Consider the following 18,872-nt stretch of genomic DNA (forward strand, 5'->3'; position numbering starts at 1 on the left):
GTGCCGCCCTGCACATGCGCACTGCCATGGCAACTGGTCGTCGCCGGGCATTTTCTCCCTCCCTTTGCATTGTGGGAGATCTGGCCGCCAGTGCTGTCCTGTCGCCGCCTCGTCGCGACCGCTGAAAACAAACGCAGAATCACTCCCTGGAGCTGGAGTAACTCCCTGGAGTAACACTTGCTTCTTGGTTTCCTGGTCCTCCAAAAATATTCCAAATGGAATTTAAACTGGACCCTCCACCACCAAACTCTTCATTGTCCTATCTAGGACACATGACAATAAAACTCTCTTGACTTAAGCAAAAAAGGGTTCTTGGGGGAAAAAAGAGCTACCTTAAATTTAGTTGCGTCTGGTTGGGTAACTCTGATGAGGTGAAGACTATGCCATGCTTTTATTGTGCGGGGGAAATCCATGGCGCAGCCAGCTTCTCTGGATAGAAGACATTGGGTGACGTTTCAGGTAGCGACCCTTCTTTAGATTTCCCCTAGTTTAGTGTTTTTAGTTTAATTTAAAGATACAGCGTGGAAACAGGCCCTTCAGCCCACAGAGTCCACGCCGACCACTGATCAACCGTACACCAGTTCTATCCCACACAATAGCGATGTAAGTCAAGAGTGTTTTATTCTCTCACGTCCCAGTTAGAACAATGAAATCTTTACTTGCAGCAGCACAACAGAATATGTGAACATAGTACTCTGTAAACAATGTTATAAACGAGAAAACAAAACAGTGTATATTTATATATGACTATATAACTGTGTGTGTGTGTGTATATATAATATATATACTCACACACACATGCACACACACACACACGCACACACACACACACACACACACACACACACACACACACACACACACACACACATTCCCCTCCTGGGATTAATGAAGTTCTATCGTATAGTATCGTGTGTATCTCATTGGCCACGCTCGGCTGCAAATTGGTGTCAATCTGGTGGACTCTTCCATCTTCCTCTAGTCGTGGGAGTGGGGGATTGGGAGGGGCCTCTCAAGTAGAACAGCCTAGGGCCTCTCTTAATCTAAATCCGGCACTGCTTTCCAGTCCTGGTAATACCCTCGCAAATCTTTTCTGCATCCTTTCCAGCTTAATAACATCCTTTAGCTGGGCAACTACAACTGTACATAATACTCCAAGTGTTGTCTCGCCAACACTTTGTACCGTTGCAACATAACGCCCCACCTCCTGTAATCAGTGCCCAGATTATTGAAGGCAAGAATGTAAAATGGCTTCTTCAACACCCTATGTTGCCACTTTCATGGACCTGTTTCTTGTACTCCTGGGTACAACATTCAATGGGGCCCTGCCATTTACTGTGTAAAACCTGCTCTGGTTTAACTTTCTAGAATACAACACCTTGCACTTGTTTGATTTAAATTCCTTTGGCCCAGTTCATTTAGATCCTGCTGCAATCTTAGAAAATCTTTACTGTCCACTATTCCACCAATTTCGGTGTTCTCCACTAATTTACTGGTGACGTTCACAATATTGTCATGCAAATTCTTAAGATGGATGACAAATAATGGACCCAACATCAACTCCATTGGTCACAGGTCTGACTCTGCATAATAGTCCTCCACTGGCACCCTCTGACTCCTTCCACCAAGCCGATTATGTGTCCACATCTAGCTCGCCCTGGATTCCGTATGATCTAACCTTTCACACTAGCCTACCATATGGAACCGTGTCAAGAAAGATGAGAATGTTGTAAGAGTCTGTCACAGTTATGCCTTGATGATTTCCAAAGGATGCCATTAAGCTGGAAAGAGTGCAGAAAAGGTTCACCCAGGATGTTACCAGGACTTGAGTTGCCAGGAGATAGGCTGGCAAATTTTTTCTCTGGAATGTCGTAGGCTGAGGGGAGATGCAAGAGGTATATAAAATCAAGTAAATAGACAGTCTTTTCCCCAGAATAGAGGCCATGAATTGAGTTTAATGTGAGAGCGAAAAGATTTAATAAAAGTCCTCTGGCAATTTCTTCACACAGCGTGGTGCATGTACGGAATGAGCTTCCAGAAGAGGCTGTCACGGCGGATACAATTGCAAAGCTAAAAAAATTATTTAGACATGCGTGGATAGGAAAGATTTAATGGGATAGGGGCCAAATGCAGGCAAATAGGACTTGCTCAGATAGGGAACTTGGTCAGCATGGATGATTTGAGCCTGAAGGACCAGGTTCAAGACTGTATACCTCTGACAAAGTCAGCACTGCTAAGTGCTTTTGTGGTCGGAAGCAGTGCTTTGTGCCAGTCCGTTGAGTCACATTGGGAAATGTTGGTATGTGTGGCAACGTGGTGAATTTTATGATTCAGTGGGTTTAATTGTGCTCAGTTAGTTTCAGCAGAATAGTCAACTAATCTCATCATTCTTAAACATGCATCTAGGGGCACCAATTAGAAGATTGTTTACGCCTATGCCTCAGTCAGTTTTTTCGACAAAACATGAATTTTCCAGACATAAGATTTACATTTCTAATTTGTAAAGAGATTGTTTAATTTCTGAGCAAACTAAGAAGTTTGGCGCATGTAAACTTTAAAGCATTGCGTTTATTTATACCCTGTCATACTGTGGCACGATTTTTAATAATGCTGTCCAGTTAATCTATCTTTGAGGAAATTGCAAAGGCTCTTAAATGTTTTCCTTAAGTATTTATTCAATTCCAACCTGAGTGTTGAATTTGTTGCTGTGATTGGATTCCCGTTCTTGAGTTTTTATTGTAATACTTGTTTCATCTCATCTTTTTTGCCAGTCCAATAGCACAATGATTGTAGTAAAACAAGTAAGAGGAACTCTACAAAGAGATGTAAATAGATGATGTGAGTGAGCAGGTGAGGTGCAATGTGGATGAACATGAAGTCACAAGTTATAAGATTAGAATTAAGCCATTCAGCCCATCGAGTCTATGCTGCCACTCAATCATGGCTGATCTCTGCCTCCTAATCCCAATGTCTTGCTTTCTCCCCATAACCCTTGACACCCATTCTAATCAAGAATTTGTCCATCTCTGCCTTAAAGATATCCACTGACTTGGCTTCCACCGCCAATGAGTTCCACAGATTAACGACCGTCTGACTAAAGAGGTTCCTCCTCACCTCCTTTCTAAAAGAGCGCCCTTTAATTCTGAGCCTATGACTTCTGGTCCTCTACTCTCCCACCAGCGGGAACATCCTTTCCACATCCACTCTATCTGCGCCTTTCATTAGACTGGAAGTTTCAATGAGGTCCCCCCTCAACCTTCTAAACTCCTGCGAGTAGAGGCCCAGTGCTGTCAAATGCTCATCATATGCTAACCCACTCATTCCTGGAATCATTCTTGTAACCCTACTCTGGACCCTCTCCAGAGCCAGCACATCCTTCCACAGATATGGGGCCCATATTTGCTCACAGTACTCCCAAGTGCGGCTTGACCAGCGCCTTATAGAGCCTCAGCATTACATCTCTGTTTTTGTATTCCAGTCCTCTTGATATAAATGCTAGCATTGAATTTGCCTTCCTTACTCCCGATTCGACTTGTAAATTAACTTTTTGGTAGTCCTGCACCAGCACTCCCAAGTCCCTTTGTACCTCCGTGTTTCTGGATTCTCTCTCCATTTAGAAAATAATCGACGCCTTTATTCCTATTACCGATTTACTGAATTTCATCTGCCATTTCTCTGCCCACTCTCCTAACCTGTCCAAGTCCTTCTGCAGATCCTTGCTTCCTCAACACTGTCTGCTCCTCCACCTATCTTGGCATCATCTACAAACTTGGCCACTTATCCAAATCATTAATATACAACATGACGAGAAGCTGCCCCTGCCCTTGCGGAACTCCACTGGTCTCTGGCAGCCAACTGGAAAAAGCGCCTTTTATTGCAACTCTTTGCCTTCTGCCATCCAACCAACCCGCTATCCATGCTAGTATCTTCCCTTTAATACCATGGGCTCTCGTCTTCCCTGGCAGCCTGATGTGCGGCACCATATCGAAGGCCTTCTGAAAATCTTGCAGTTTCGAAGGAGGAATAGAAAAGATGAATATTGTTAAAATAGAGAGAGATTACAGCCTGTCGCTGTAGAGAGGAATCTCTAATGTGAAGCATAAAGATAGCATGCAGATCCAACATTTAGTACGTTGCCCGGAAATTGCAGATGGGAAATTGCCATTATTCATTGAGCAATGAAAATCATGTAAAAACACAAATGCTGGAAATCTGAAATAAAAATAGTCAATGCTGGAAGCACTCTGCAGGTCAGGCAACATCTGTGGAACAAGCAAGAAAATATTTTGTCTGAAACTCTTTATTTACTTGAGAAATACACAACCAGTTCCCTTCGGCCCACTGAGTCCATGCCCACCATCAATCACCTGTTTACACCAGTTCTATAATATCCCACTTTTTCATCCACTCCCTACATACCAGGGATAATTTAAGACGCCAATTAACCTACAAGCCCGCACTTTTGGGATATGGCAGATAACTGTAGTACCTGGAAGAAAACCACACTGTCGCAGGGAAAATGTGCAAACCACACGGACAGCACCTGAGGTCAGGAGCGAACCTGTGTCTCCAGCGATTTGAGGCAGCAGCTCTACCAGATGTGTCACTATGCTGTCGACGAACTGGAAAGAGAAAAGTTTGTTTTCTGTAGCAGAGTGGTAGGTAGAAGAAAGGGACTATTTTATATGAAACCAAATGAGTTAATGTTAGTATCAAATTATGCCTTTTCTGTCATGTGTTGCAATTAGCAGTGCTGTTGGACATGCCCAGCAAGCTGGACCATACTATTGGGGAGAGAGAGAAAAACAGTCAAACAGCCACTAACATTTTTGTGTATTTTAATAAATGAAATGTAGAAAATGTAAATAGAGTTGAGGCACATATTAGTTGTGATCAAATGACATACCTTTATAAAGGAGATGAGAAATGTCTTTAGTCAGATGGTGGTGAATCTATGGAAATCACTGGTATAGACGGCTGTGGAAGCCAAGTCATTGGGTATTTTTAAAGCGGAGATTGACAGGTACTTGATTAGTACAGGTGTCGAAGATTACGGGGAGAAGGCAGGAGAATGGGATTGAGAGGGAAAGATAGATCAGCTATGTTTGAATGGCAGAGCAGATACTGGGCCGAATAGCCTAATTCTGCTCCTATGACGTGGACAAATGAAATAGTATGTCTTTTTGTACAGAGTCTTAATTTGAAAAAAACATACTGTTTGATCATTGTAAGCTGATAATTTTCTGCTTTTTGAGAGTGTGCTCAGTTTGAGGGAGAGGACTGTATTGTTCACTAATCTCTGAACTGAGGCACAGGCTTACTGGGAACCAGTTTGGGAGTGAGACAGTCGAAGATTTAGCATTCAACATTATTGGAGTAGAATGTAAAGAACAGAGGTGAAGAGGATTGAGAGTTTGAAATGTGTGTGTGGGGGGGGGGGGGGGGGGGAAAAAGGAGGAAATTCAGCAAGGAGAAGTGGTGTGTAATGTGCGATGCAAGTTAGCGTTTTGTCAGATTCTTCACAGAAGAATATTGGCAATATTAGGCTTTGAATTGAACATTGGAGTGACTTTCATTGGTGGATATGAAAGAGGAAATACAGTGCCCTCCATAATGTTTGGGACAAGGACCCATCATTTATTTATTTGCCTCTGTACTCCACAATTTGAGATTTGTAATGGAAAATAATAATAAGGTTAAAGTGCACATTGTCAGATTTTATTAAAGGGTATTTTTATACATTTTGATTTCACCATGTAGAGTACATAGACCCCCCATTTCAGGGCACCATAATATTTGGGACACATAGCTTCACAGACGTTTATAATTGCTCAGGTATGTTTAATTGCCTCCTTAATGCAGGTGTAAACGAGCTCTCAGCACCTAGTCTTTACTCCAATCTTTCCTTCACCTTTGGAAACTTTTATTGTTGTATATCAATATGAGGACCAAAGTTGTGCCAATGAAAGTCAAAGAAGCCATTATGAGTGAGAAACAAGGAAGACCTCCACAGCCGATGACAGAAGAATTCTCTCTATAATAAAGAAAACCTCCCACACACCTGTCCGACAGATCAGAAACACTCTTCAGGAGTTAGGTGTGGAATTGTCAATGACCGCTGTCCGCAGAATACTTCATGAACAGAAATACACAGGCTACACTGCAAACCATCGGTTAGCCGCAAAAGTAGGATGGCCGGTTACAGTTTGTCAAGAAGTACTTAAAAGAGAAATCACAGTTCTGGAAAAAAGTCTTGTAGACAGATGAGATGAAGATTAATTTATATCAGAGTGATGGCAAGAGCAAAGTGTGGAGGAGAGAAGCAACTGCCCAAGATCCAAAGCATACCACCTCATCTGTGAAACACGGTGGTGGGGGTGTTATGGCCTGGGCATGTATGACTGGCTCATTTATCTTCATTGATGATACAACTGCTGATGGTAGTAGCATAATTAATTCAGAAGTGCATAGACACATCTTATCTGCTCAAGTTTAAACAAATGCCTCAAAACTCATTGGCCGGCAGTTCATTCTCCAGCAAGATGGGAAACAAAAAGTAGGAATAAACGGGTCCCTGTCAGAATGGCAGGCAGTGGCAAATGGAGTGCCGCAAGGCTCGTTGCTGGGGCCGCAACTTTACAATATATATTAATGATTTAGATGATGGGATTAAAAGTAACACCAACAAATTTGTAGATGACAAAAAGCTGGGTGGCAGTGTGAACTGCAAAGAGGATGCTAGGAGGTTGCAGGGTGACTTGGACAGGTTGAGTGAGTGGGCAGATTCATGGCAGATGCAGTATGATGTAGATAAATGTGAGATTATGCACTTTGGCGGCAAGAACAAGGAGGCTGATTATTTTCTCAATGGGTCAGGTTAGGAAAAAGGGAAGTGCAGCGAGACCTGGGTCTCCTTGTACACCAGTCACTGAAAGTAAACATGCAGGTACAGCAGGCAATGAAGAAAGCTAATGGCATGTTGTCCTTCATAATGAGATGATTTGAGTATAGGAGTAAAGAGGTCCTTCTGCAGTTGTACAGGGCCCTGGTGAGACCACATCTGGAGTATTATGTGCAATTTTGGTCTCCTAATTTGAGGAAGGACATCCTTGCTATTGAGACAGGGCAGCGTAGGTTCACAAGGTTAATTCCCGGGATGGCGGGACTGTCATATGAGGAAAGATTGGAATGACTGGGCTTGTATTCACTGGAATTTAGAAGGATGAGAGGGTATGTTAGAGAAACATATAAAATTATAAAAGGACTGGAGAAGCTAGATGCAGGAAAAATGTTCCCAATGTTTTGGGAGTCCAGAACCAGGTGTCAGTCTAAGAAAATAGGGGAGGCCATTTAAAACTAAGATGAGAAAAACTTTTTCACCCAGAGAGTTGTGAATTTGTGAAATCCTCTGCTACAGAAGGCAGTAGAGGCCAATTCACTGGATGAATTTAAAAGAGAGTTAGATAGAGCTCCAAGGGCTAGCGGAATCAAGGGATATGGGGAGAAGGCAGGCACGGGTTACGGATTGTGGATGATCAGCCATAATCGCAATCAATGGCGGTGCTGGCTCGAAGGGCCAAATGGCCTCCTCCTGCACCTATTTTCTTTGTTTCTAAAAAAATGGTCAATTCTTGAGTGGCCTAGTCAATCACTCGTTCTGAACCCAATTGAGCTGATGAGAAAACTGAAGGGGACTAGCCCCCAAAACAAGCATAAGCTAAAGATGGCTGCAATACAGGTCTGGCAGAGCATCACCAGAGAAGATACCCAGCAACTGATGATGTCCATGAATCGCAGACTTCAGGCAGTCATTGCATGCAAAGGATATGCAACACAATACAAAACATGACTACTTTCATTTGCATGACATTGGGGTGTCCCAAACATTATGGTGCCCTGAAGGGGGGGGGGGGGGGACGGGACTATGTATAAATACTGCTGTAATTTCTACATGGTGAAACCACTGAGTGGCGCTTCGATGGCAGCCTCGCCTACAGTCTGTCCTTTTCAACTTTTTGTTATTTTTAGTGTGTTTAAAAAGTATGTGTTAATGTTCTCTGGTTTGTTTTATGTGGGTGGGAAAGGGGGGGGGGGGGGGGGGTGTCGAGGAAAACTTTCTTTCAATCTCTTACCTTGCCAGAGATGCGATTGTTTTCCGGATATTGTATCTTCGGTTGCTCTGCGGCCTAACATCGTGAAGCTGGAGTTCTTGCTCGGGACTGACTTTCAGCCCCGCCGCGGGGTGTGAACTTACCATCGGAGCTGATTCCTTGCCTGGGATCGACGCTCCAACTGCGGCCTGCAGACTTTAACATCAAAGAACTGGGAAGCTCCGAAAGCGGCACGACTTTCGACGAGCGCCGACCCGGGGTAGATCGCCCAGCATGGAAGAGCTGAGATTCCCCCCTGATGCAGGAGCTTGATCGCCTCGACGAGGAGTCCCACCGCCGGCTACGGGAGTAAGATCGTCCTGTCAATGGAAGGTTAGAGGCCCCCAACCGCTGGAGGACAAAGAAGGGAGAGATTGAACTTTTTTGCGTCTTCCATCACAGTGAGAAATGTGGAGGAGTCACTGTGGTGGATGTTTATGTTAAAATGTATTTTGTGTATTCTGTTGCTTTTTATTGGTATGATGACTATGGCAAATCAAATTCCTCATATGTTGCAAAACATACTTGGCTGATAAAGTATGATTATGATTATGTTTGTTTAAATGTATAAAAATGGCCTTTATTAACATCTGACAATGTGCACTTTAACCAAATGTGAGTTTTTTTCTATTACAAATCTCAAATTGTGGAGTACAGAGGCAAATAAATAAACGATGGGTCTTTGTCCCAAACATTATGGAGGGCAGTGTAAGCAGGTTTTTGTTGTATGAATGCAAACTGTTTATCATTTAACACAAAGCTTCCTCATTGGCATTCTGATACATGCTTATTTCACTTCCGTTTTCACAATTTTTGAGGAAAATTACGTAACATGCGAGAGCAGCATTAAACATCAGAATGTCTGGACGGTTGTTAGAAGTATTGGACAGGAGCTTTGCCTTGAGAAAATCTCATTCAGCATCAAATCCCCAAGCACCTTTGTAAGAACACGTCACATGCTGCAATGCAGAATCTCATCAAGATGACACTATCGCAATGATCGTATGCCATTTGGAGGAGGAATTTTCAGGCTGTGGTTTTGAGCGGTTAAGGTGTGGAACTAAAAATCCATTGGTGTTTCCCTGCGCTGGTTCGAATCCTACCGATTGCAGGGGCAGCAGGTCTGCCCATGTGTGTGTGTTAGAAACATAGAAACATAGAAAATAGGTGCAGGAGTAGACCATTAGGCCCTTCGAGCCTGCACCGCCATTTGATATGATCATGGCTGATCATCCAACTCAGTATCCCATACCTGCCTTCTCTCCATACCCCCTGATCCCTTTAGCCACAAGGGCCACATCTAACTCCCTCTTAAATATAGATGATATCGTACCCAATGAACTGGCCTCAACTACCTTCTGTGGCAGAGAATTCCACAGATTTGTGTCACTTTGGACAGGTGGATGGATAGGAAAGGTTTAGGGGGATATGTGCCAAATGCTAGCAGTTGGGACTGGTATAGAAGGGGGTATCTTGGTTGACATCCTGAGGGCCTGTGACTTCTATGACTATTATTTGAGCTGGATTGCTTGTGAAAAACTTGAATCTGGAAGACCTTCAAATAAAATGTGAGTAATCCAGGGCAATGTGTTGAGTACATTGTGCAAGATATACATCTAGTCCCACTTCCTTGATCTTTCCTTGTAGCCTTCCAGTTTTTGCCCTTCAAATATTTATCCAATTCCCCACTGAGTTACCTTTCAAACTTTCACCAGTCTTTAGGCAATGCATTGTAGGTCATCATAGTAAAGTATAGAAGTGTAAAAACGCACACCTCCAGATTCAGGTGCAGTTTCTTCCCAGCTGTTATCAGGCAACCGAAGCATCCCCAGCTGTCAGACAGCATCCCTGGAGAAAAGGAATAGGTGACGTTTTGGGTCGAGACCCTTCTTGTGTCCATCTTCGGTTTAAACCAGCATCAACAGTTCCTTCTTACACATTCCCAATGGTATCAGGCAACGGAACGTATCCTACCACAATTAGAGAGCAGTCATGAACAACAATCTACCTCATTGATGACCCTTGGACTATCTTTGATCGTACTTTACTGGCTTTAACTTGCACTAAACATTATATATTTGTACACTGTGAATGGCTCAATTGTAATCATGTCTTGTCTTTCCACTGACTGGTTAGCACGCAATGAAAGATTTTCACTGAACTTTGGGACACGTAACAATAAACTGAACTGAACTACCAACAACTAGAGAACAGTACTGAACTACTATCTAACTCATTGGAGACCTTCGGACTATCTTTGATCGGACTTTACTGGCTTTATCTTGCACAAAACATTATTCACATTATTGCACTTATCCTGTATCTGTACACTGACTTGATTGTAATCATGTTTTGTCTTACCGCTGACTGGTTAGCATACAACAAAAACTTTTCATTATTAACAATAACAATAACTGAACTTGGACTTAAACTAAACTCAAACTTAAAAGTGTCTAAAATAAAAGTTACTCAGTGCCATTCTTTGCTCTTCTGTTTACCTTTGGTTATCAATGCCTCTGTCACTGGAATCTGTTTTTCCTCATTCAGTCTATTAAACCATTCATGAGTTTGAGCCTGGTAATTGAATTTCACCTTGGTTGTCTAAAGTTTCAAAGGAGGTGGGGGCAGGGAGAGAACAAGAGGATCGTATGTGATAGGCTGGTGACCAAGAGAGTCTACAAAAGGTGGATGCCATTGGTTGCGGTAGACAGATGAAGGCTTGTTAATTGTGGCTTATTTGTCTGGAGTAGTTTTAAATGAATGAGTACAGTGTAAAGAAAATGCTGGAACTGAGGTACAAAACACTACAGTTGCTGGAGTACAGGTAGTTCGGTAATGTAATGGTTGCTAAGAAACCTTTTGTCATGGAAAATAGTGTTATAAAGGCAATCATGTCAACGGAGGGCTTAGGGCTCGAGACTTTTCGACCCGCAGTAAGGCTTGTTAATTGTGGCTAATTTGTCTGGAGGAGTTTTAAATGTTATTTTTCCCTTTGAATTTTCAAAAACTAAAGATAGTAATACATGTATTTTTACTGTAAGTTGAAAATACTCAATGTTCTGTTACTTTGTTGAATAGAGTATCATTGCACAAGTGTCAATAGAAGAGATCGCATGTCAATTTCAATAGCCAACCGTGGTGAAACTGACATTTAGACTGTTCTTGGAACAGTGGTGTCAGATTACTGCTTGGCGGTTACATGGAAACAGTACTGTTTAAATCCAATACCGTAATTTTTCTGCTTGTCAATTTACAAAGTAACAAGTGATTCATGAGCAAAATCATGTTATCACCAACTTGGCCCAGGTATTGCAAATAATGTTCCCCAATTTATTAATTGACATATTTGTGCCACAGAGGCGGGCAATATTGCAGACTACATGTACTCGGGGTCAGGAAACAATTGAGTAATGAGGGTTAAGTTCATATTACAGAAGTTTGTGCTTTCAATGGAATTGGTTAGTTGAGTCCCAATGGCAGTAAGGCGCCTATTCAGAAGATGAAGTGCTATTCCTCAAGCTAACATTAGAATTTTGAACATTCTGAGGCCAAGGAATGAAAGTAGGGATGACATTTAGATAGGCACATGGATATATACGTAATGGAGGGATATGGATTATGTGCAGGCCAATAAGGGTTGATCTTGGCATTGTGTTCGGCACAGATATTGTAGGTTGAAGAGCCTGTTCCTGTGCTGTTCCCATGACCTTATACTTTAGAGATACAGCACGGAAACAGATCTTTCTACCCAACGGGTCTGTGCCGACCAGCGATCAGCCTGTGCACGAGAGCATTCCTACACACTTGAGACAATTTTCAGAAGCCAATTAACCTTCAAGCCTGTACTTATTTGGATGTGGGAGGAAACCGGAGCACCCAGAGAAAACCCACACGGTCACAGAGAACATGCAAACTCCTTACAGACAGCACCTGTAATCAGGATTGAACCCTGATACCTGACTACAACTGCTTCGACCCTACTTACTTAAACTCTCAATTCCACACTTCCAGCTTCTGTGGCTCCATCATATCCATTCTTCTGATGTGAATTCACACACCCAATACTCCTGAGATGCTCTCAACTTTGGCTTTCCGTCTACCATTATTGATCGGGTTCTCAATCTTATTCATTCCATTTCCTACATTTCTGTTTTCGTGCCCTCCCACCCAGAGCAAGGGTGGTATTTTTCTGTTCTTGCCCGTAACTCCTGTAGCCACAGGCAATATCTCATCGTACATTATGTCTACATCTATAATATTGCCACACCAGAGGCTTCCCCTTTCGTTCGTCCACACACACAGTGAGAGAGAGAGAGAGAGTGTGTGTGTGTGTGTGCGTGTGTGCGTGTGTGTGCGTGTGTGTCTCTCTCCATTACCTGTTATCTCTGCACCGCACACTCCCCTCACATCTGTGTGAAGAGGGGTCTCCACCCCCCACGTCACCTATTCCTTCTCTCTACAGATGCTGCCTGTCCCACTCAGTTACTCCACCATTTTTGTCTCTATCTTCCCTCTCACTCTTTTGCTTTTCCGTCTCTATCATCAACCATTCCTCCTGAGGTGATTTCCAATGCAATTCCATCAGAGGCAAGACATGCCATTTTGTCCCCTTTCTTCATTCAGGGACCTTGACACTCTCCTGGTGAATTAATTCATTTTCACTTCCGATTTATTTTAGTCATAGGATGGTCGCTTCTGCATTGGTGAAATGTGTAGATTAGCTGACTGTATTGGAGAATACCTCAGTTCAGTCTCCAAGGGCAGATGTGACATTCTGGTTGCCTGTCCCATTCATTCTTTGAGATGCAGTGAGGCTTCATTCAAAGTTGATAGTTCCCCTTTATATGACTTAGCCAATGAAGGCTTTTGATGTTGTTTTTGTGGTTGTGATTTATCTTTTAGTTTGACTGGTGTCATGTGGCTGATTAAGTCCCAGATTAATTTATTTTATCGCTCCTCACGGCATGAACATAATAGAGGTGTGTGGATAAAATTAAGCCAATACCATGGAAGCCTTAATAAATTTGTACTCAAATGCAGTTCTGAAGACTTCAAAAAAAAAAACACACCGAAGGAAGACCTTAACCATCAGAAGATGCGAAGTGCAACTGAGCGTGCCTGCCTGCTTAAACATGCATTGTGAAATGTTGTTAATTACAAGATTTCTTCCTACCTGTTGCTTTTAAATCCGATTTCTTTTTAAAATCGCCTTAATTTTTTCGTGATTTGTTTTTAATGTCAATTGCTATTTGAGTACACCAAAGTAGACACTAAGCTGAATTGGTGAGGCAGCACTTGAGAGTAATGGTGGTTGTATCAGCTGGACATTTGTGTGGATTAGGTTGGGTTGCCACAGTTTGAATGTAAATGTATTTGGAAGTTGAAAATTAGTTTTTCCAAGCATAATTCTGTTAGAAACACCAAGTTGTTTTAGAAAGCCTGATATTGGACTTTTCCATACATTAAATGAGTTCTTAACTCTGATGATGGGTCATTAATATCGTCTTCTGTTTTCCATCAGATCGCTCAGTTAAAGCTAGTGTTCCATGGTACAATAATTGGAAAGACACTTTGACGCAGCTGAGTTCGTCCAAGTTCTATGCAGGTATTATTTTAAGTTGGTGTGGGCTTTGCAGCTACTTATCTTCTCATTCCTTTCCATTTCCTTTCATTAAAATTACTTTGCTAGTTTGTAGCTCTCCATCCTCTGACTGCTGATGTTTTTCTTGGCCTTTATATTGCAAACAAGTTGCTGAAGCAGTCATCGTCATCTTGAATGGCTAAGGAGGATTAAAGGATCAAATGCGTAAATCTTGTTTTCTTTGCTGTGTTTGCATGCTATTTGTTGCAAAGATCAAAGCAGTTAAGAGTGGATGGAAAATAAGACCAACTCAATACAAACATAATAGTATTTGCAGATTTAACAGTACATTTCCTCTACTTGGTTATGGCAGGGTATTGAATAGACTACTCACAATCTGATTGTACCCTCCTCTCCTTCACTACTGCCCCGATTACTTTTGTGTTCCTCGTCCACACTTGTACTTCCATTTATCATCTTCTCCACCTACCCTTCTGGGTCCATTTTCTCTCTCCTCCTAAGACCTTTTCTTTCCATCTGACCCTGCAGCATCGCCCCTCCCGCATTCCGCCTTGCCTGACTCCACCTCCCCCAGGTTTTCGCAAGTCGTTTAGCCACCAGTCCTAATATCAGGTTCTGAGTCTGCAGAATCAAAATCTGAAGAAGGGTCCTGATCCAGATCGTCGCCAATACATTTCCTTCTCAGATATTGCCTGACTCACTGAATTCCTTCAGCACTTTGTTTTGCTCAAGATTCCAGCATCTGCAGTTTCTTGTGTCTCTAATGTCATTACTTGGCTTGATATTTATGTTCAATGATGTTGCTGTGAAGCACCTTAGATTGCTTTTGTAGTTTATGCCAGGTCTTATGTAGGTGATGTCGCTGAACACTTTCCTGACGATAAACTATCACAAATGGAGCTCTATTAATGTCTTAATTAATTCTTGCGTTCTTGGTTCAAGGGTAAGTATAGCAGACTGTGTTTATCTCCAAGAGTCCCTTTTGTAAGAACAATCAAATTGTCTACATCTGCAGAAGAGGGCCAATGAGACCTTGGTTTAATGTCGCATCTGAAAGAACACACTTCTGTTGATGCAGCGCTCACTCAGAACTGACACTAGAATGTCTGAAGAAGAGTCTCAACTCTAAACTTTAGACTTTCAGAGATACAGAATGGAAATATGCCCTTTGGCCCACCGAGTCTGTGCACATCAGCGATCTCCCCGTACCATAGCATTATCCTACACACTGGGGACAATTTACAGAAGCCAACTTACCTACAAACCTGCACATCTTTGGACTGTGGGTAGAAAACGGAGCACCCGGAAGAAACCCATGTGGTCACAGGGAGAAAGTGGGAACTCTGTACAGATGGCACCCATGGTCAGGATTGAACCCCTGGGTCTCTGCTGCTGTAACGCAGGAACTCTAAAGTTGTGCCACTGTCCTATCCCTAACGCAATCTATCCATGTTCTCCAGAGGTGCTGCCTGACTTGCTGAGTTACTCCAGCACATTGAGTCCACTTGAGTGTCATGTTTGGTTGTACATTGTCACAAAATGTTTGCAGCTCAAATTATTTGGATGGAATTACACCTTTCAAGACTACTCTGACATTGAAGGCATTTGCTTAGTGTGTGCAATAGATTGGAGATTTTATAGATTTTATCTACATTGATAATTGTTCCAATGTTTGCGTTGTGCTTTTAGATTTACGGTGGACTATTTTGTCTATGCTTGGAGTTTCAATTTGACACAGCTGTATATTGAAGTCCCATGCCTTTTGAATGCACATTATGTTCAGTCTTTGCCTCAGGATCTAATGGACAGATTTAGGTTTATTGTCGTTATGTGCACTGAGGGATACTGAAAAGCTTTGTTTTATATTTGGAGATGCAACATGGAAACATACCCTTTGGCCACCATATCAACGTCAGCCATTCACATTTGTTCTTTCTTATTCAGCACTCCTGACACATTAGGGGCAATTTACAGAGGCCAATTAACCTACAAGCCCCCTCATCTTTGAGATGTGGGAGGAAGCTGGCGCACCCGGAGAAAACGCATGTGGTCACAGGGAGAAATTGCAAACTCCACGCAGGACTTCTTCGGTTCGAAGAAGGATCTCGACCCGAAACGTTGCCTATTCCTTCTCTCCATAAATGCTGCCTCACCCGCTGAGTTCCTCCAGCATTTTTGTCTTCATTCGATTTTTCCAACATGTATGTCATGTTGTCACTTGCGACGGGGTACCAAGGCAAATTCCTTGTATGTGAATACTTGGCCAATAAACTTATCAATTCATTCATCTGCAGTTCTTTCTTACACAGAGTGCAGGAATTAGTTCTCAGTATTGTAGCGCATAGCAAGTGGGGATCTCCACTTCCTAATGCCAAATTTCAAAAATAAAATAAAGGAGATAGAGGAAGTGACACTCTTTTATTACTTTTCACAATATTTAAGAAAAATGTTACCTCCATTTATTAATACAGCATAATCATTGGAACTTGCTAATTCAAAAGGATTTGATCTGGTTACAATAATTTCTTCTATCCATTTTCAGTTTGAAGAAGGGTCTCTACCCGAAACATCACCCATTCCTTCTCTCCAGAGATGCTGCCTGTCCCGCTGAACTACTCCAGCATTTTGTGTCTACCTTTGAATACGAGGGAACTTGGGGAATGTTAATGGGATGTCCTGGTGATAGGCTGCATTACAATGGAGGAAGTGCTGGATAAACCCCTGCAGCCTGATCAGAGCTTCATTCCTTGCTTTCAGAGACTGAGGGGGCGATCTTGTGGAGAGGCATAGATAGGGTGAATGCAAGGTCTTTTCCCAGTGAGAACCAGAGGGTGTAGGTTTAAGGTGAATGGGAAAAGATTTAATAGGAACCTGAGGGGCAACCTTTTATCCAGAAGATGGTCCATCTATCACGCAAGCTACCAGAGGAAGTGCCAGAGGCAGTTTTAATAACAACATTGAAAAGATATTTGTGCTGATACATGGATAGGAAAGAGTTGAGCTTGTGTGGTGCAAACACATTTGCATAGATAGGCAAATTGATCCGCATGGATGAGTTGGGCCGACAGCTATTTTTCAGTGCTCTGACTGAAATCTGGAGCTGGTCTTTTTGTAGTTTGAATTGGCATATCTTATGCTGGGAACAAACACAAAGTTGGTGAGTACTTCTGAATTTGTCTCCTTCTCTGTATGTCTGCACTGTACCCTATTTTGTCCAATTATAGTGATATGATTATTTTTCACCTTCAACTCGATGGTTATTCTTGGAACACACTGTACTGCCTGTTTGCAAACAGCTCAGTAACTGGTATTGTTCTATACAGGCTGGTGTTCTCATTGTATGTGAGAGATGGAATGGAACTAAAAATAATTTGGCTTCACTTTACTGTCCATCTGTTCCAAACATTGATATTAGATTATGGATTTATGAATTTATGGATTTTGAATAGTTGATGGGCTCTGCAATTGAGTTATGGTTTAAATATGGTTACTAATATGTCAGGGTACTCATGGGATATTTCTATGTCTAGGAAGAGATGAAAATGTGGAATTTATTACAAGAGCTATAGTTAAAACAAGCAGCAATGTTGCATTTATGTGACTGAAAGGAGTGGGTAAAGGAAAAAGGGAGGATATGTTTTTAATGAAGGGGCAGAAGGCTTGTATGAACACTGATATTCTCCATCTGTGCGAAGCAGTTTGTTTCTCTATTGTCTATTCCATTTAATCCATATGCTTTGCATTCAAATAGCCACACTTTTCCTGGCAACTGCAGTACTTTTGAACAGAGCTTGAGCAATTAATGACACAAGGAACTGCAGATAATGGAACCTTGAGCAAAAAGATTAACTCGGTGGGTAAAGGTAGCATCTGTGGAGGGAGTAGATCGGTGATGCTTCGGGTCGGGACTGATTGTAGTGGGGGAGAGGAAACTGAGAACAAGGTGGGGTGGAATAAAATGGACCAAGTGATGGGTGAATTTGATTGACAAATGGGCAGACAAATGTCAGTTGCAAAGGAGCACAAGGGATCACCAGTTGCTGGGTGTCTTCTCTGGTGATGCTCTGCGAGGCCTGGATTGCAGCCATATTTAGTTTATGCTTGTTTTGGGGGCTAGTCAGCTTCAGTTTTTCTACAGCACATTCAGCATATAAAAGACTTGCTCAATTGGGTTCAGATCAGGTGATTTACTTGACCACTCAAGAATTTACAATTTTTTAGCTTTGAAAAATTCCTTTGTTGCTTTAGCAGTATGTTTGGGATCATTGTCTTGAGTAGAATGAACCGCTGGTTAATGAGTTTTGAGGCATTTGTTTGAACTTGAGCAAATAGGATGTGTCTATACACTTCAGAATTCATAATGCTACTACAATTAGCAGTTGTATCATCAATGATGATAAATGGATAAGAGAAGAAGATTGGTGCCCTCAGCAGCCACACATGCCCAGGCCATAACACCCCCACCACTGTGTTTCACAGATGAGATGGTATGCTTTGGATCTTGGGCAGTTCCATACTTTGCTCTTGCCATCACTCTGATATAAGTTACATCTGTCCACAAGGCATTTTTCCAGAACTGTAGTTGCTCTTTTATGTACTTCTTGGCAAACTGTAACCTGGCCATCCTATTTTTGCGGCTAACCAGTGGCTTGCATCTTGCAGTGTAGCCTCTGAATTTTTCAGTTCATGAAGTCTTCTGCGGACAGTGGTCATTGACAAATGCTCACCTGACTCCTGAAGAGTGTTTCTGATCTGTCGGACAGGTGTTTGGGGGGTTTTCTTTATTATAAAGAGAATTCTTCTGTCATCTGTGGAGATCTTGGTCAGCTCACCAGTACTCTCTTTCTTCTTAATAATGTTCCAAACAGTTGATTTTGGTAAGCCTAAGGTTTGGCTGATGTCTCGAACAGTTCTAATCTTGTTTCTCAGTCTCATAATGGCTTCTTTGACTTTCATTGGCTCAACTTTGATCCTCATGTAGATAAATAGCAATAAAAGTTTCCAAAGGTGATGGAAAGATTGGAGTAAAGACTAGATGCTGAGAGCTCTCTTATACCTGCATGAAGGAGGCATTTAAACACACCTGAGCAATTAAAAACACCCGTGAAACCATTTGTCCC

General features: G+C 42.2%; 1 protein-coding gene across 2 annotated transcripts in view; it reads left to right on the forward strand.

Annotated features, from left to right (window-relative positions):
* trappc8 (trafficking protein particle complex subunit 8) overlaps positions 1–18,872 on the forward strand; it is a 113,393-nt gene that overhangs the window by 13,526 nt on the left and 80,995 nt on the right. The window contains exon 3 of one of the 2 annotated variants that reach the window (XM_033019479.1): positions 13,672–13,755. The exons of the other annotated variant lie outside the window; for it this stretch is intronic. Coding sequence (XP_032875370.1) covers positions 13,672–13,755 — 84 coding nt within the window. The remainder of the gene's footprint in view (positions 1–13,671; positions 13,756–18,872) is intronic. 2 annotated transcript variants of the gene reach the window in all.

This window comes from Amblyraja radiata, chromosome 4 (assembly GCF_010909765.2).
Source record: "Amblyraja radiata isolate CabotCenter1 chromosome 4, sAmbRad1.1.pri, whole genome shotgun sequence".
NCBI classification, from domain to species: domain Eukaryota; kingdom Metazoa; phylum Chordata; class Chondrichthyes; order Rajiformes; family Rajidae; genus Amblyraja; species Amblyraja radiata.